At 40.3% G+C, this 20,147-nt stretch overlaps 1 protein-coding gene across 3 annotated transcripts in view; it reads left to right on the top strand.

Annotated features, from left to right (window-relative positions):
• The window catches only part of USP33 (ubiquitin specific peptidase 33), a 399,453-nt gene that overhangs the window by 314,615 nt on the left and 64,691 nt on the right, over positions 1 to 20,147 (top strand). For all 3 annotated transcript variants that reach the window (XM_069232248.1, XM_069232249.1, XM_069232250.1), the window contains 2 exons: positions 3,191 to 3,272; positions 4,860 to 4,968. In XM_069232248.1, coding sequence (XP_069088349.1) covers positions 3,191 to 3,272; positions 4,860 to 4,968 — 191 coding nt within the window. The remainder of the gene's footprint in view (positions 1 to 3,190; positions 3,273 to 4,859; positions 4,969 to 20,147) is intronic.

Consider the following 20,147-nt stretch of genomic DNA (forward strand, 5'->3'; position numbering starts at 1 on the left):
TCCCAAAATCCGACACCACTGTCATGAACTGAATTCAGATAACTTTCACTTTCTGGAGGAAGACGTTCAGGCACTTTAACAAAAGGGAGCAGTAGATCCAGTACATGCTCACCAATGTGGCTCAAGGTGAATTCCCTATACTTTTTCATTCCCAAAAATGACCGCTCCCTCAGGCCGATCTTTGTTTCTCTGGACACTTTCATAGGTGCACTCTTCTAGATGTCCTGTTGCTGCTTCATCAAGCGTAAGCCTAACTCATCTTTCTGTGCTAGCTCCGGAGATGTTGCACGGGGCACACCACAAAAATATTTACCGATTTGATGAAGCATTTGCCAGGAGTGGAGGACGACTTTGTAGTACAAGTATAAACAAAAAGTGTGTTGATGTACTGTGAAGCTAGCCTTTTAAAGGTCCACAGATGATCCTTTATTTATATTGAATTCATGAGGTCTTATGAATAATCCTTCTTAGGATGCACAGATCCTCACCCACCAAGGTATCACGCTTCATCATTGGGCCATGCTCTAGGACCTAATTGTAGCAAATGAGTTTCCTCCCAATAAGACTACCAAGATTTTTTGATATGACTACCCCGTTTTTGGACTTTTACCGTGAGTGAGTCTAACTATTTGAATCTCTTTCAGGAAAATTCACAGTAATTGGACTGAGTGTGTTTACCAGCGGTGTCTGTCTTTTAAAATAAGGCCATTGCTGCACAGATAGGGGAAGAGGCACTAGGCTGGTTACACGTTAACACACATGGGCCGGCTGAACATTTGAGACTACTCCTATGCAGCCTGATATTTGCACACAGGTATCTTAGCACAGACGGGACTCTGCAAGGATTGGGGCTGGTCTGGGGTAGGCCTTATAATATGAGGAGGACATTCAAAATGTATGTCTGTAGTACTTACTGGGAGATCTGTGGTGTTTTCACTGTATTATACATGTAGCTAAAATCTGCCCTAAAGAATAGTTTCTCTGCAGGGTCCAGCAAGGTACCAAACTGAGGTAAAACATACACTCTGACTTGTAATTCCCCACAACCCACACCCCCAGCTTATGAGACTTCAGTATTTGATATTTCTCTGGCTCTGCTCAAAATTAGGTTCCAGCCTTTGTCCCCCCTATTGAGCCAAGTTAATATGAGGTGGAGCCATTGTGCTGGTGCATTCTGGACCAAATGTGGAGTCAGCACAGATCTTGTGGCTCAAACATGTTTGAACAAAAACATGTGTGGAGCATGTGAATCAACAACACTACACAACAACAATACACACTACAAAGGAATGGTACCAGGTTAAGTATTGCTTGTTATGTATTCAGTAGCTTCCATTCCTGTTCTTGTGTGCCACTAACCTAGACAATAGCTTCTTTTCCATCCTTTTGACTGGATGACTTGTATCCTTCCAAAGCTCACATTGTTTTTGCTCTGTACCCCTTGTGCTGCTTCCTCCTTGCAACCTTGCTCTCTTCTCCTTCGTTGCACCCCACCCCTCTCGGGTCAAGCACAGCAGCATGTATATTTTACAGGTGTGGATGGTAGACACATATCAGGTTGGTTTTCCTATTTTTGCCTTCCATTTGTACACAGAGGCAGCTTTTTTTTGGTGCTGGGGAGAGATGGGATGCAGCATTCACTCAGCCTGCATCCGAGGTAGGTTTACTTAGAGTGACTTGGTAGAAGATGTCTCTTCTGCCGTAGGTCCATTAATCTGCTTCTTGGGCTTGTGTGGAGACCACATGGCCTGAACATTAAATCCTGATCAGAGTCTTGTATGTGGGCAAGCATTTTCCTTAAAATTCTCACATTTCCTCATGCAGCTGTTATGTTCTGTTAAGTACTGTTACTTTTAAGCTGGGCCATGGACAACAGGCTTATTAAATTCTTTTAGGAGTTTCCAGTGTGATATTTAAATAAACCCTACTGTTTAAAAAGAATGAAAATAATATATTTCAAATCTTCTCTTTTGCCCTGGAGAAAGAGAGGCACACTTGACTGGGCTCCAGTGTTGCTTTATTGCTACCAGAACATGCAACTGTGTATGCCCTCCCCTACGCTTTTCGGTCTCCCCTAAATTTAATCATGGGTACAATTGGCAGTCAATAAAACTTGTTTGACAATTGGCAGAAAATTTATACCAGTGGCCCTCCAGTGTGCCATACCGATCAGGACCAAACGTGATTTATTCTGTCCTAGTAGTTACTGATAATGTCTCATTGCACTCCAGTGCACAGCCCAATTGGAATATGTTTAAACTGGTCACAATAATCATTACTAATGTAAATTTAAACCCTCCAGTGGGTGCACGTCAATTGAACAATTAGCCAACCTGTTGTCCCATTGATCGGCTTACCAGGCCCTCTGAACGCAGTCAGTCGCCAGTAGCAGCTGCTGCCCGCCATTTCTATAGGCGGTACGGCACTCACTTTTTGAGGAGGTTGCAAATCTTCTCTTTTGTCCTGTAGAAAGAGATTCACTCGACTGCAGGGTCCAATGTTGCTTTACTGCTGCCAGAACATGCAACTGGATCAAAGGTATATATGGACCTAAATACAATAGGGGTACAGAGCCTAGTGTACATTCCAACATTACTATTACTTAGTCCAAGCATGTTGATCTCAATTTACCTAGCAGCTAACAATTTTATGTTTGTACATTACTGTCATCTTTCTGATTCCGAGTGGGGGTTTTGGGGGGAGGAAGGAATTTTCCCTCAGACAAGCTTTCTGTGTATGAAGGGATATCACATACTGCTGAGTGACGTAAAACATATGTTTTTCACTGACAGACAAATTATTTTGAGTCTGTACCTTCTGTTGATGAATGTAAACACCTTTCCATTCCATTCTGATTCTCAATTCCCCCCCACCCCCACCACCACCACCAGTGTATCTGGTGAGGGCAGAGGAGGTTCCTTCAGTATTCTACATTTTTTACTTTTATCTTTTAAACTGTGCTTTACAAACAGCTATTGGCAAAGTCTAAAGTGAGACAGATTGGCTTTGTCAACACTTGTCTTTTTTTTATCTAGACACTATGGTAAGGAAAATAAATTATGGATGTGAGTTGTAAACCTCTGTGGGTATAAAATGATGTTTCTTCAATATGTATCAAATGCCACCATTTACCCTACAAATATATAGTGTTGGAGGTTTACAGGGTAAGTTCTTTTTTCTTTTCTTGCAGGTGTTCCTCCTCAAAAGAGTGGTTTTGTGGAAGATCTGGTTGTTATGCTGCCACAAAACATATGGGACTATTTGTACAGCAGGTATGAGCATTCAAAAACAGGACATGAATTTGCTATTTTGTTAGTTGTAAATGTTAGGTACTTTACATTTAAACACGAGGCTCATCTTTAAAATATTAAAAAGTTGAGCAAATAAAACACTATTGGCTTCTCACAATCACTCAAGATCACTTTCAGAAATAGTTTCTAGACTAAAGTGCATGGCTCCCAGCCTGGTTGAGCAAGTACTTTCAATATTCTTATTTTCTTTCCAGCACAGTTTTTGTATTGCTAAATCATGTCCTGATTTGCAACATACAGTGTTAAAAAAGGTAATGGGATAAGAGTCTCCAGGGGAATATATAGTAGATAGTTACATTTTAAACTGTTGGATAAAATTGCGCAGGTCTTGAGGAACGGTATATTTACTCTGTAAATTTAGTAATTGTAGTGCTTTAAAATAAATAATCATAAAGTAACCATGTGTACAAGTGTCATGTGAATACAACGTTTTTCAGGATTCTCATCTGATTATTTTAGAAGCTTGTATCATCATTGTGAAATGGCCCAGGTAAGGGTGAAGCAGTTGTCGCAGCGGGTGAAATCCATTCCTATAGGGTTCTGAATTTACCAGGTGCATTATTATTTTTAATTAAGGATGACTTCTCTAAAACTGGGTATAGGCATGCAGATAGTGTGCTTTTCACACCAAGTTTCACATTTCTCAGACTTTAATAGACTTTTTCCCCAGGTAGATTTGACAGGTTTGGCCTGCTGAAATTTACCTGGGGAAAAATGCACTAATTGCAGCAAAACAAATAGGTGTTTGCGCAGAGACAGTACTTAATTGGGCCCCTCGTAATGAGGGCCTATGTGAATTATTTTGAAGTAGTTTTCATTAGCAACAGATTTATACTTGTACAGAGTCTTAACTCCCCTACCTTACGAAAATCATTTAATGTGCCTTCTTTGAGTTCCTAACTTCAAACCGACATCTGCTTCTCCAGAATTCGATCTTTCACAGATTACCATTCTCGAGGCATTCCCTGTCATCCTGGGAATCTCCAGTAACTTTAGATAGCAGTAAGCAGTGTTCACCTGGCAGTATATCCAACAACATGGTTTATTTCGTACCACATCAACTTTTTTTTAAACAACCCAAACTTCAACTACTTAGATGGAAGTGCTAACTCTTTACTCCCTGAGAGGCCACCATAGCTCAGTTTAATAGTACATAATGCGAGTTGTTCCTGTGTTGGTATCATTCATAGACTGACATGCAATCCTCCGTCCTGTGGAGTCAGAGGCTTTCCATCTTTTTTGTATATCCTCTACACTTGTGCCTTGAAATGTGGGCTCTGGTGACTCTAGTGCGAGTAGAGAGCTCAACACTTCTACTTCATTTGTTGAAGTGTAGGTTGTTTCAAAGAAGGTGGATGTGCTACTAAACAAACATTGTTGGAGGTCCTAAGGCAGTTTAGCCACGTTTACTGATGGTTAAAGTTACCTGGAATTTCTAGCCGGATGACAGGTAATGATTCAAGCATGTGAGCCTCTGAAAGACACCAATGTTGGTGAGCTGGAGCTACAGGTCAGTAACTATCTTTTTTACTTTGTACTGTAATCTAGGTATGGAGGAGGGCCAGCTGTGAATCACCTGTATGTTTGCCATACCTGCCAAAATGAGGTTGAGAAGATTGAAAAAAGAAGAAAACATGAATTGGAAATGTTCATTCGGGTAAATCTTTTTTACTTTGACCACCCTTTGATGATAATTTAGCAAATTGTAATTATAGATTCTAGTGCATATGTTTTCTAAGCAAGTTAATTTATCTTTCACGTCTCCCTGACAGGTATGCTTGGAATTCCTTCTTGTGGCACTGTGAGATGCTAAGGAAACATAGGCATGGTGGTGCTACTTGCAGCACTTTTCAAATTTTACAGCATAATTGCTTTGTTATTGTGCTACTGTGCCTTCTTCCTCAGCTCTGTTTTCTGCACCATATACTTCAAAATGTCGTTATGATCATCCACAGTAGCCGATTTTAACTCTACTCAGTGTCCTAGTGGTCCACCAATTCTTTTAAGGACTGACAGAACCTTCATATCATTACTGAAAAGTTTACAGTCAATACTGAAATAATAAACAGTAAAATAACCTCCAGAGCCCATAAATGTGTAGCAAGGCTCACAAACCCTTAATAACTTGCTGCCTCCATTCTTCCCTCTATGAACTACTGGACCGGTTACAGCAAAGTGTATGAAATATTGTACTATCCTTTTGAAAGAGCTCAGTCTCCCCTCCAGAGTCATGAAGGTCGACTGCCACTGACTTGCCCTATATCAGCATATCAAGCCTTTCCTCCAAGCGTTCCTCATTCCTTATTACCTTTCTGTGAGCAGTCATCGAACCCCTACAGAGATCAACCATGCTGTTCAGTCTCACCCTGCCCTTAAGCACCATACGCCCAGAAACAGCACCACTTTAAATCATTGTCCTGCACTGTAGTGTAGGAAAGATCTCAAGCAGAATTAGTGAGATGAGCAGTGAATAGGGGATGCATGCCCAGCCTACTCAATTTGCTTGAACCTGCAAGGAAGGGAATGGGGTCCTTTTCACATCAGCCTACCAGTGCAACTTGAGCTGAAATTCTCATCAGTAGCTGATAGCAACCCCAAAAGGATTGTGTCCCTTGTCCAAGATAACCTCTGCTATTGTGATAGACTTCGAGGGTCTCTATTGGTGCTGACCAGTTTTTTTTGTGCTATGAAATTGAAATTTTTTGTCTTGGTTCGATTTAACTTTGTCAGCAAAAATAGCTTAGAACTTGGACTATCATGATAAACATTATCATGATTGACACTCATATACATTGTAGTATTGTTTGACAAAAAATACAATACCTGTTTTCATACTGTGCACTGCCTTGAAAAGCCTGACATTTCCACATGGGAATGATCTTTGTGTTTTTTTTGGTGCCCTGGTGTTGCCCCCTGACAAAAGGAAATCAACCAAGAATTGGACATCTCTCAGTTTTCTAACAACAGTGCTAATGAGATAATTATATTGTCACCAAACAAGCAAAAGGTCTTACTTGAGCGAGGGGTTTCTATCCTTCAAGCAGTGCCAATCCTTAGACAAAAGAAAAGATTATAAATGATTTAGATCCCCACCACCCGTGCCTTGTTGAAACCCAACAGTACCATGTGTGATGGAGACACTATTGAAATTTTTCCATATGCAGCTGGAGTCAGTGGTCTGGATTTACAAACTCCACACTGGATATGGGTGCTTCTTGATGGAAAACATAATTGTGCCATGTTCCCACTCTTGACACTTCTTTCACTCAGGTTGGATCACAGGCACCATCATGAGTCTAGCCATTATGACTGTTTCGGCTCCTTGGGCCACCCTTGAATCATATTCATGTCCTTCATGAATCAGTTACATGAATATGATCTTTAGTAGTAGTAGACATTGAAATGTTTGGGACAACTTGAGGGTCTGCATGCAACATGTGTATGGAGGTGATGCTCTTCCCAAACCCAGAACTGTTTGTGCAGCCCAAGATGTGTGTAGCCACTTAAGAATTTCACATTCAGTATCAAGAACGAGATTTTAAGAGATGAGATCCAGTCTATTGTGTTACATACTATTAGGATGCTATATGGTGTTTCCTGACTTTGGATCTTCTCTTTGGTGCAGCTTTTGAGACTGTTCACAATTTACAATATATTAGTGCCCTTGGTGATTTCTCTCAACACTGGGAATGTTATCTCATTCTTTCAGTTTTCATGGTGGATGCTTTTTGGAAGAACTATCAAACCATAGATCATATTAATCCAATTAACATTGTTAAAATATCTGGCGTTCCAAGCTGCTCCTTCAGAGAGATTCTTTTGTTGCACTTTTGTAGCAATCTACAAATGTTTTATTCCTTTCACTCAATGCCTAGTTCTTAACACACATATTACTGCTGTGGGAAATGGCTGTTTTATACATGATCATGCCATACTTGAACTAACGCTCTATTAGTTAATAATGTCAACTTCAAAGGGCAGATGAAATGCTTTTATGGTAATTGTCAAGTGCTACTTCAACCCCTACCTGCTAACCAGCCAATAACTAATCTATGTAGAATAAATTTTTACATGAAAAGTATTACATCCCAGTATTCACAGCTTTTCATTCAATGTCCAGATGAGCGTAATGGCGACTGGTGGTCTGGGATGTGAAACTCTCCTGAACTATTGGCCTTTTGGACAAAAACGCTAAAGCATATTAACCTGTGTACATATTTTCAAATATATGATTAGTGTGTTGGGGGCATCTCCCATAAAGTAGGCATGATAAAAGCTATATGTAGATTCATTTATACTTTGAACCGGATAGAATCTGGTCCTAAATTACCCATTTGTGAACGCCCCGCTTCCACCAAAATTTGCTGCATGCACAATAACATGGAGTAAGTTAAAAAATATGATTACTTCTTTGCACTGCATAATGGAGCATGTAGAAAATTGAGAATGATTTATGGTAGGTTTGATAAATTGACAGGGGACAGTCTTAAAAATGTTAAGCTTTAGAGATAGTTGTGTAAAGAATGTGATTAAGGTGTTATCTGCCTTTTGTAATTTTGGATGGCGTCTTGATTTAAAAACAGTTGTGTTCCCACAAGTTACAAAGTACAACTCACTGCCTGCATGCATAAATGAGGAGGATCCATCACCGTAATCCAGAGGTCCTCCTGGCCCTGCATCTTTCAACAATGTGCAATCCTCTGATCATTGGACAGCTTCACCCACGTTTTTCTGTCTTTGCCTTCACAAATAGTAATGTTCATTTTCATTTAATTCACTCCAATGAGCCAACAAAGTTTTCATAGCAAACACATAACTCATTGCTATCATATTCATTCATTATTGCTACGTTAACCTTCCTCATTGAATCATACTGTCCAGGGGATGGAGTCTCAAAGAAAATAAAGAAATCCTTTCTTAACCTCTACCTTGAAAACCACACAATACATTACCAAATTGACCCTAATTTTATAGGCAACAACTTTGAAGCAGTCATCTCTGCCTTGGCAAAAATCAAGTGCCTCTCTCGGATACCAGTGAACTGACCTATTTTGTCACTATCTGTATTTCTCTCCGGAAGACTCCAGAATTTACAGTTCCATGCAGATTCTTTCCTGCAAAACCTTATTACCCTTGAAATCACAATTTACCCCACAAGGAAAGTCGACATAAAGCTGCAGTATTTGTGTTTCGTTTACAAAGTGGGAGTTTGTTTCAGAATGAATAAATTGAGAATCATAACACACCTTGTGCATCAGGGCCATTGACTGATTTTTGTCCTGTGGCTCAGTGGAATGTCATGGCTCACATGACGGTCTCATGAAATCCAGTTAACCCTGTTGACTAAGAGCTGCCAGGCTAGTAGAAATCCCGCTGCTCCTTAACCCCTAAATGATGCAGGAGAACTGCAGATTTGGTGCCCGGTGCACCGACTTACTTGGTGAATGCTATACAGCTGCCAAACTTAAAAGGACTTGCTTAGACGCATTACAACACTAAAGTAAGACCACTCAGTTTGCAGACACATTACCACCAGAGCTTTAGCAGACTGTTGCAAATTAGCCACCATTTTCGCATCCAAAAAAGTAGAGCCCTCTTCAAACCCATCAAGTTGGGTGATTCACAGTTCAGATTGCCAAAATAACAAATAACCTGGAATACATTTTGACAAAGATTTCTTATTCAAAACACACATTGAAAAGAATCTTCAGTCAGATTGGTGCTACCTTTTGCTATAGTGAAATTTAACATCCTATCTCCCTGAAGCACACATCAGAAGTACCCATGCTCTCATCCACTTTTACCTGAATATTGCAAACCTATTCTCACTCGCATCCTTATCTCCATATTGACCCCTTTTAAAGAAAAAAAAATGTGACCACTTCACTCCCACCGTAGTGGTCCTGTGTGGCTGCTCGACCACCTTCACCCTCAGCCTACAGCTTTTTATATCATAAAAATCTACTGTACCACTTATAAACTGGTGCAGCACCATATATACCTTAAACGTTAACCTATTCAGGTGGCCTGCATAACCTAAGAGTTTGAATTATTCTGTAGCTCAAAATAAAGTGCCAGTAAGAGAGTAGCAGTGGTTCAGCCTTCTCAGTTTATGTGCCTATGAACTGGAATAACATTACTCCACACATTAGGCTTGCACCATCCTTCCTGCATGTTAGAAATGTGATAAAGACAACTCTCTTCAAGGAGCACATCATTAACAATCTTCTCTTGTCTGGCGCTCATCGTTCCTTATCTTCCCCAACATAGTTTCCAAGGTCTCCCAATTTGATATCTAGGCACCCTGATGCCACAAATTGCCCACTGGCCATTACCCTGCATCTCATACTGTGGGAATATACACTGCAGCAGGTGCAGGCTGTGAAAAACAAAAAAGTGGTTGAGAGAAGAAATAAATACATTTTCGAAAATTGAATAACCTTTGAGGTACTGTGGGTTCCATGGCATTTGTTTTTATATGAGAAGCGGGTGTATGGGACCTGAGCACCCCTATTTAAAAAAAAAAAAAAAAAGAAGAAAAAAAATGGGTGAGGGGGAATCGAAGGAAGTCGATTCAATGAGACATTCTGTAGAAGGGTGCAGAGCCAATACATTCTCGTTTCCAGAACACAACCCTTCCTGCATGTCTTTGTTACCTCCCTTTGTTTCACCTGATGGAGTGCACCGTTCATCACAGACCTACAAGTAAGATCAGTGGGAATGGTGTAAAATTGTTTGCAAAAAAGAGGTATCCAAAGGGGAGCAGGGAAAATGAGGGTGGGGTGAAATATGGGAGGAGTTCTGGGATATGTCAAGGAAGGATCGCGAGGATGGTAGTGGCTACTTTCCATACTGATCTACAACCTCTAATTTCTATGTACGTATGTCTGTTGCGACTGATCTAGGGATGTGCAGTAGAAATATAAATACACACCGTTTTTCCATTTGGACAAAGAATGTAAACATGAATGTCACGGCAAAAACATAATTCTTTAGACTGTTTCAGACCTCCGTACAAGGCAAGGACTGATTTCCAATCATTCAGGAACACGACTTGTGATAACAAATCCTTGCAGTTTTCCCCTGAGAGATTCCAGTGGGTCAAACCTGCCAAAATGTATCAAGATAATAGGGCGGTGAAAAAGGCAAAACATGCAGAATTGGATATTGACTCTGCATGTCATGTCTCATTTCAAAGTTGCAAACTCTGATTAGTAGTTATTTTACACATAATCAATATGTCTTCCTAGTGTAATAGCATTTACCTTCACCCTGTTCCTACCAACCTTTAATGAGGCCTTGACCTCTGCAAATTACCAGTTTCCTCTTAGCAAACTAGTGAAGACAATTCATGATCATTTCTCAGCAACCCAACTGTAAATATTGCATGTTGCTCACTGTGCAAAATGTTGTGATGGATACTTCTGACTGAATTTTCCTCACCTTAACAATATCCCTAGGTACCAGACTCGATCCAGAAGATTTAAACGGCATTGCTTGTGTGTGACAGTAGGTTGCATTGACTTTATTCCACCCCAAACTGGCTATTGAGTCTCATATAGGCATCACCCCTGTCTGACTTCAGTTAATTTCTTTCCACGTCGAAGCCCACTCACAAAAGTTTTTCTAAAAATTCTCTTTTTATCCAGTCTGCATGGGAATCATGTCCTCTCCTAAAACTACAAGGTTTAAGCCTTGTCAGGACTGTCACAAACAGATGTCTATGACAGATCCCCATGAAGTGTGTTGGTGATGTGTTTGGGTTCAGACCTTGACTCCAAGTCCTGCAAGAAGTGTACCCTTATGAACCTGAAGTAAATTTGGGAATGTGAAGCAAAGCTGTACTTCACCGAACATCAAAAGAAGACATGTAATCTTTCTCCTGCTCGAAGTCGAAGGCACGGACCCATTACCATTACAGGTTTTTGTAGCGGTCTAAGACTTCCATTAGCTAGAAGCGGAAGCACAAGAGACTAAATGGGATTCGCCCCAGTCCCACCAGAGAGGTGGTGAGAATCCTAGGGTGCCGCTTCATCTCATTTCTAATTCCCCTAAAAAGGAGCAGATTCTGCAGCTGATCCTGATGCCCCCTGAGTTTATGGGGCCTTCAGCTATGACGCAACAGATTGAGCTCTTTAAAGAGGTTGTGCTACACATCATTGACACTCTTGTGGCTCCCTGTGGCCCTCCTTCGGGCTCAAGGGTCTACTGAGGTCTCCCATCTGGTTACTGCTGGATGGTGTGCCCTTCTTACCACCGGTGCCTCCTAACCAGTCTCAGGGTCTGCTCTGACACTGCAGACAGACTTCTAATCCAACACCAAAATCCAGGCTAGTCCATTTAGCATTGATGCTGGATGATGATCCTGCTTCAGTAGTCCTTTGTGTTTTGTTTCAGACTCAACCAAAATTGTGTTCCGAAATAGTATCAATGCACTTGGTGCCAGTCTAATCCAGTTCTGGCAGAACCATAAATTTGGCTCGGAAGCCACATCCTAGTGCTCCAACTATTTGGTTTGGACTCTCATCTGGGGCAACCAACCTTTGAAGATGACAATGGAGAAGAGAGTATTATTTTCCTGACACTATGATGATGATGATGACAATTTATACATGACATGCAGGAAACCAGTGGGTTGGATGCTTCTCCAGACACTGGGTTGAGTTCCCACCGTGGCACATCAAGGGAAGAGAGTGCTTTCTTTTCCATGGTAATGAGCCAAGCATTGAAGGTATTGGACTTGCAACTGCCAACTATGGAAGTCAAAACTAATTTAATGATAGGCGTTTTGCAACATGAACACAGTTCACCTGAACCGTTATTTCCACTTAACAAAGCCTTGAATGACACCCTTTTTTTGTTTTGGGCAGCTGTTCTAAGTCTCGTTATTGTGCAAAGGCAGGCTTGCTAGGCACCACAGGCACATGTCAGACAACCCTAATGTTTTCAAGCAGCCTCCTACAGTAGATCATTTGGGGGTTCAGGCTTTCAAGAAGAGAGACAAACCTAGTTAATTTCCTGTGACTTCCACCAGCAGAGTCCAGATGAATCAAGTCTTTTGGGAAGATGTTTTCCTTGGCAAGTCTAGCCATCCGGTCGGTAAGTGCCAATGGTTTGCTGGTTAGATAGCACCAGGATTTATGTGGTGAGCCAGCCAGGATTGTCAGCATGCCGAAAAATATATTATCAGTTCTGGACTAGACACGACCTACTGCATGGGCAGAGCAGTTCACACATGAAGAGCAGTTCAGTTTCTTATTGAATTATTAACAACATTAATACATAAGTATTTTACACTCATACTCCTATAATATATAAGTCCTTGAGAATTAAACCTGGAAATGAACATATACACAAATCATGTCAATTTGCAGTTCTTCCTTGAGGGAAGAACTAGTAAACTAAATAATAACATATATACATATATCAATTTAGATGAGCCAACATCCACCCGCAAGCATGGTGTCCCTGTGGCCCATTATATCTGAATAGAGAACACTGTACCTTCAGAGCATTAAGTGTTCATATTCATAATGAGTCAGTTAGACTCTCATTCCCTCCCCTTACCAACTCTCACTAAAGACTGTACTTGTTGTCATGATACAAAAGGATGATGGACGGAATGCTGAGCAATACAAACACTCACAGGGTCAAGACTGATTCGCATATGGCTGGGTCCAAACTGGAAAGGCATGGGTGGCAAAAACGATGGATTTAGGCCCAGATCTCTGTACTGGGGGTGAATGTTTGACATTGTTCAGCATTCCGTCCATCACTTGTTCTTTTTGCACTTGTTGTCATGATATACATGATGCCCTTCAACCCCAGTTGGAGCAATGAGGCCTAGTAAGCTGTATAGTGTGTATATAGTGTCTATGAAGACTATATCATTGCTTGTCAGTTGTTTTCATTATGCCATTAACTATTTAACTTTACTGTATGGTCTTCTGTTCCCCTGCATTATGGTCTAGGCTTGCCCCTCCACCCTCTTTCAGAAAACCACCCCATGCTATTTTGAATTGCGACAACCCTTAGATTTAGTCTGTATATAAACTAGGCACTGTGCTCTGCAAGTGGCGGAGTGCGTTAGGTTGCACCATTCGGACTGATTTTTAGTACCAGGTATATGTCCTGCATTGAAAAATCGGTGCAAATGGCTCCCTGCGCAGCGCAAGAGGGCACTGCTTCTTTTCTCCTGCTCGATTTAATTTTCTACTCGAGTGGCAACTACCTCAACGTGAATGGAAGGTTTCTCAATGCGAGTGGTCACAGCCATCTGCAATCGCCCGTGTTGAGAAATCTCAGTGGGACATGGTCTTGAGTAGGATTTCCCTTGCTCCTGCTCGCCAACTCACAGTTGACGAGCGTGAGCGAGAAAAAAACTCAGCTCCACTACACAGAGTTTTTTTGTTGTTTTTTTTAACTCCGTGCTGTAAGCGGAATGGGAAAAACTCTGCAAACTCTGCGAGCGGAGTTCACCACTCACCCGTATTATAAACCTCTCATAGGTAGATATTTCATGTATATCCACCAACCTGTTTTTAAAGTTGGGAATGGTAACGGTACTCCAATATCTTAATGACTGCTAGCATTGTGGCAAACCACCGCGTTGTGTGATTTGCTAAAGGTATGCCCGAAATATCATATAAAAGCAGCATTTGTGCTGTAAGGTTTACTGTCATGTCCAGTACCCCTTTCATATTGTGACAGGTTTAGTGGTAATAGACCTGTAATTATTAACACACCAATAGAATATGAACAATACGGATACCTCCTGCACAACATTACTAACATTGTGAGTATGGTGTGAATTTTTCTTTAAGTTGTTAGGTTGTTGGGCAGCTGTCCAGTGCCATTGGTGTAAAACTAAGTACATTAAAAGTAACTGTAGTTTAAGCATGCTGCTCTCAGCCCTCTGTCATGTTTTTCCATCAATGATGCCTGGTCTTCCTCTGAGACTAGTACTTGCACTGAGCCTCCCGCCAATGTTGTAAGTGCTGGAATTTCCCTGTGAGAAAATCTTAATTGATAAGGACAAGTAGATCCCAGAAATTGCACACCCAAATTCTTTATTGTATATATGCACTGGAGAAGGGAGGCCTTCGTCGTTGTTTATGGGGAGTGCCTAGTTTGGATTTCATTATATGTATTATTTGGCTATTTACAGTATTGTAATCTTGGTAACTTAAATTTCTTTCCTAGCTCGGGGAGGGGGAAGTGTTACCAACCCTGTGTTGAGCAGGTCATCGAACAATCATATATTTTGTCTTTTCCACTGGGGCCAACTAATGTCCTCCCCATATTGTATTCTGATAGCTGTGTTTCTCCATATTGGTGACTTAGACTGTAGGAATATTTATCTTGAACAGTGGTTCTTGTCAAACAATATATGTATACCTGATAAAAATAGCCCAATCACATTAATGGTGTGTTTATAGGACGACTGAAAAGAAACCACTCTTTTGAGTAACAAAACGCAACTCCTTTGACAATTCAGTAAGAATTCTATTCGTATGACAAAATTCAAAAGCATCAAAACATCAAAGTGCGAAAAGGTAAAGAAAGGTATCCAAAACAAACTGCAACCCAGAAAATGATAGTTCAGAATCAAAAACATTCACCACATTTCAAATCTGGGTTTCCTATATTTTGAACATAAGTGACCAAAATTAACCAATTGTCCATATAAATACTCCAATTAATTACAAAGGATTACATTGTTACGTTCACCTAATTACACGCAATGATGTTTAGACCCTCTAAGGGATGAGGGGGTCTCATCGGGACTAACATATAGTAAGGACACCTGATGGAAAAAGGAGCAACACTTATGTGAAATCACCACTTAGTGTTTAGTGGAAACCGTACTCACAAGGGGCCTTGACTCTCCAATTAATGTTGTCACAGTGCGTTCTGAGTAAAGGGAAACCGTCTGATTGAGGTACTGTCCAATTGTGCCATTTAGATTAATATCCAGTATAGTAAATCTTGAAGGGAGCGGTTTCTTAGAGTAACACTCAGGCTCTCTCAACAAGAACTGCTTATATTTCAAAATGTAGCCTTCCAGGCAGTTGCAAGGGGCATGGTTCGCCAGAGGAAGACAGCACGATGGCAGCAATAATGGCGGCCTGTTAAATATGATCGGTGCTGTGAGTACTGTAGGAGGTCAGGTGTCTATTAATTTGTGGGCCCGATGCCGGACATATTGGGAGGATTCTATGATGGAGTCATATTTTACTGTTGGGTGAGGGTGGTGGATATTATATATTAATAATTTGCCTGATGTATTCAGTTGAAATGCCATTGTGCACCCACAAGGGAATTTCTCTGTATATTTGATCAAGTAGCTAGAATGGGCAAATTGATGGGCTAACCAAGTAACATTTCAAGTGCGGTAACCAAAGGCCATCAGCCTCTGGGGGAGTATGTAGCTTATGGCTGCCTAACTGTGGGTTGCATTCTACTCCCTAATATAATCTTCTAGCTCATGTAAGAGGTATTTAGGTATCTTCAGAGAAAGCATTCCGAAGACATAATTGTATCATTGGGCAATATTCGTATTAATTATTTGCCTCCTCCCCAAAAAGAAAAATTCAGATGTGACCATCGTCCATTTTGATCTTAATCATTAACGGGAAGAGGCTATCCTGGATCATGTTTTAATTAGTGCTTGTGGATCGTGTTTTAATTAGTGAATAATAAGTATTCATAGTTATTTCATTTGAGAGGTTTTCCATCTAAATAGCAATGGGCCTCAAAGTTTACGTTGTGTTTGTGGTCAGTGGCCAAGCCTCGCATTTAGATCACTATATTTTGTATCGGGAACATTTTGAGAATGACTGTCAGATCTATTAGACCAGATGCTGAACTTTGGGGATGGGATAACAAAATCAGTGTATCATTGGCATAGTTGAGTGCTTTTAGTTCCTCTACTGCTGTATTTGCTTCTACCATCTTGTCTACGTTTTGTATCACAATGGCCAATTTTCCATTGCGAGGAGAAATAAAAAAAGAGATAATGGGTATCCCTGTCTAGTGCCTCTGTGTATTTGAAACAAATGTGGGTTAAATCCCCCACAAGTGACCAATGCAATAGGATTGCAGTACATGCTTTTAAACTATGACCTAAAATTATGACCTATACTCATTCTTTTTCCTGTGGTTTTAAACAGATATTCCCGTTCTACTCAGGTGAACGGCTTTTCGGCATCTAATGGCAATAACATTGTCTTTCACCTGCCATATCATATGCAATATCGATCGTAAAGGATTTGATGATGATGATGAGCCTTGGACACAACCTACTAAATTAGGATGTATCTGAAGTGGAATAATATATTTATTTAGATGGGTCGCTATTATTTCGTAATAATATTTTGATATCCACGTTGATAAACGATATGGGTCTGTAATTTGAACAGTCTAACTGGACTTGGTCTAGCTTGGGTAGAAGCAATGTCATAGTTCTGTTGAAGTCTGTTGGTAAGAGGCTTTTTCCCTCAGGGGTTGCCGATAAACCGATATTAGTAACAGGACTACTATTCTAATTATTTTTTAGAACTCCACGGGTAATCCATCTTTCCATGTGGCCCTACTAGTGTTCTTGTCATCAATGGCTTTCGTCACTTCGTCTTCCAAAATATCTGGGTCTAGCAATTCAGCCTGTTCTGTGGTCCATTTGGGGATGTTGAGATCTTTTACAATGTTGTTTTCCTGAGCCAGTATATCATGTGATGACATCATCAGCGTTTAATAAGTGAGGAATTCAGTCACATTGTATTGTGCGTTGGTCATTAATTCTGCTTTCTTGGATCATATAGCTGGGATTCCTCTAGACAACCCCATCTGTCTGAGTTGTGGCGCTAGGAGTCTTGATGCCTTTTCTCCTCTTTCATAATGCCTTTGGCGCTCGTGTGGTATATAATATGTTTTGTTCTGATCTGCTCCTTACATTTTCTTGGGTGGGTATTGCTGCATATTGCAAGCTGAGGATGCTAAATTTAGACTATATGTTGAGCTTGGTGGATCGCACCACCATCTTTGAAATGGCATCATCTAGCATTATTCCCCGTCAGATGCATGCCTTCCCTGCCCCCATAGCGTTTGACGATTCTTCTGAGCCTTTGTTGTAATGCAAGAAGCTTTGTATGTGTGTGCTTATTCAGGCCTCATCTTGATGGGCTTTATATTTAGAAGTATTCATGCGCTACTGGCCTCGGGATGGGGCTCCTAATTTTAAGTCATTTACATTGCAATGAGAAACACCTCGAGGTTTTAGCGGCCCCTGTTAAAACTCTAGTCTGGGTGTGTGATGATAAGAAATCTGTTCATCTACGTATTTTTTGTGAGCAGGACATAAATATATAATCGCATTCCTGTGGATAAAATAATGTTCAGGATTCCACCAGAGCATTGTCAGATGGAATCTCGGAGAATGCATCTGTCTCTGTAATGCCTCACGTCCGAGGGTCACTGAATTGTCCAGAATGGGATCCGATACAAAATTCCAGTTGCTTTCCATGATAACTCTGGCTTTTTTAAAGGACGAGAGCAGGAGGGATAGTCTTTTGTCGCTCCTGGGGCATAATGGATCCTATTATAAGGTAAGCACATTGTATGAGCATTTTAACGAAAATGAATCTGCCGTAGTCACACCTCTTTTTTGTGAAGATATTGGTGTAGTTTGGTTCTTATGCTTTTTAAAGTGCCAACCAATTTACATTAAGAGAGCCCACCTTAAGTGTTTTGTTGGAATGTAGGTTCATGAGTCAATTTTGCACGTAGAAAACACACATTGATGATCTACTGTTAGGCTATCATGGTCATTTATGCATTTGACCCATGTTATAGTCTCGTAATATACATCTACTCGTGGCATCCAGTGGAAATGTGATGTTTGCTATTCTATATAGTTATGAGATATGCTATTCTATTAAGTTGTGAATACACCAACCCCTAAAACTACCCTTTATCATTGGAGGATCTTGAGACTGCCTAAACGGCAGTAGACCAGCTGGGGGCAGTTATCAGTGTTTTGCAAGGTCTGGAAGGCCCAGACAATATCTTGGGGACGCATGAAAAACAAAGGAGGGGGTCTGCTTCCTTTACTTGCGTTCAAGCCAAATCTTTCTTTTGCGGTGCAGTCCGTACCAGTGACCGAATGTTAGTTACATATCAAAGGTTGTCGCAAATCAAGGACCACACGGCGCACTCGTGCCAGGGTGTAATTTGACCTTTTATTTCTCCATCAAAGCACACAAACACCAACGCATTTCGACCATTGCTCATCTTGTTCAGGATGAATACTTATAGTTAAGTGCACCTTTTATGTTTACATTGACCTTCATTGCAGTAAATGATGGGAGATGTAGTCAGTACGTATCAAAAGGATAACACTAGTGATTAAAACCGTGATATAACCCAAACATTATTAATTTACATACAAATATCACATTTTCATCCCAAGGTGTGCATAATATTTCATTGCCTGTTGATGTATTCCGTTTATGTTAATTTATACTATTGTATTGATAAACGCAGAACTTAAATAAAATAATCCACCTGTCATTTAGGCCTACATTCAGTCACCACGGTCAGCATATACACAACATATGAAATGCCTATTCCAAACAGTAATGATAGTTAATGAATCACAATCTGCTATTCTCCCCAGGGCAGAATCCCAAATATTTTTTATTTTTTATTTTTTTTAATTCAAACTCATAAAATTGTGATTACATGAGCATATATGGTATTAAGATCTATCAGTACTTAATATGTTATTCCACAAGAGTACATTCATCCACCCTTTTTCTGTGCTGGGCAAGTTCCTGTGTGTGAGCCCCCTCATCATTTATCTCGCCCAATAGCCATAAACAGTATTTTACATGCTGAAAATGTCCATTATCCGTGCTTGAAAAAAGTATTTTGTATGGTGAATTTTTTAGAGGAAAAAGAACCTATTCTACAAAGAAAGAATTGGACAAGTGGAATCATTTAATTACGAATAGCTTTCACATGGGAGGTTGTTCAAAGACAGTAATTAAGAAGTAAGCCGAAAGGGCATCAATACATAATAAAAAAGACTTACTGGTTACAACGAAATAAAAAGTTCAAGCCAAGAATGATACATTAAAAGCCATCAGGGTGATTTTGACAATAAGTAATGAATCTCCTTGGATAGAACAAATCTTGAGAAAAAATTGGAGAATTTTAAAAAATGTATTCTGCTTTAAGTAGAATATTAGGACCGGTACCAACAATAACGTAAAACAAGCCAATAGAATCAAGGACATATTAGTACATAGTCATTTTAAGAGAACAAAAGAACAAGTGTGGTGTAACTCACAGGCATTTTTTTTTTGAATGCCAATATTGTTACATTTATCGTATTGCTGTCTACTACTGAATATGAGATGGAGAATGGGAAAGAAAAGAATTATCAATAAGAGAATATCATGTAAGAGTACATTTATAGTAGATGCTGCACTAGTGCCAGTAGTGCCCCATACTGAGTAATTTAGTGTTTTTAATTTGAAAAAATAGAATGATTTAATGCGTTAGTGAGATTGTGCACCAATTTGGGAGGATACGGCATTGTGGTCACTGGCAAAACTCCATTGTTCCTAATGTTGATATTATTACATTCTGTGTTTTCCTACTAGTGCTCTGCCAGTCTAAGATTGCCACTAAATATGCTTTGAGTTGGTTTTCAATGTTGGCAGTGGTGGGTATCCTACCATCCCCCCCACCACCACCACCATTGAGTCGTCTGGTGGGTTTTGACTTTACCCTTCAGCCCACTCCTTATTTTCTTTTATAATCTGAATGTTTTCG

Source organism: Pleurodeles waltl, chromosome 4_2 (genome assembly GCF_031143425.1).
Source record: "Pleurodeles waltl isolate 20211129_DDA chromosome 4_2, aPleWal1.hap1.20221129, whole genome shotgun sequence".
In the NCBI taxonomy this organism is placed as follows: domain Eukaryota; kingdom Metazoa; phylum Chordata; class Amphibia; order Caudata; family Salamandridae; genus Pleurodeles; species Pleurodeles waltl.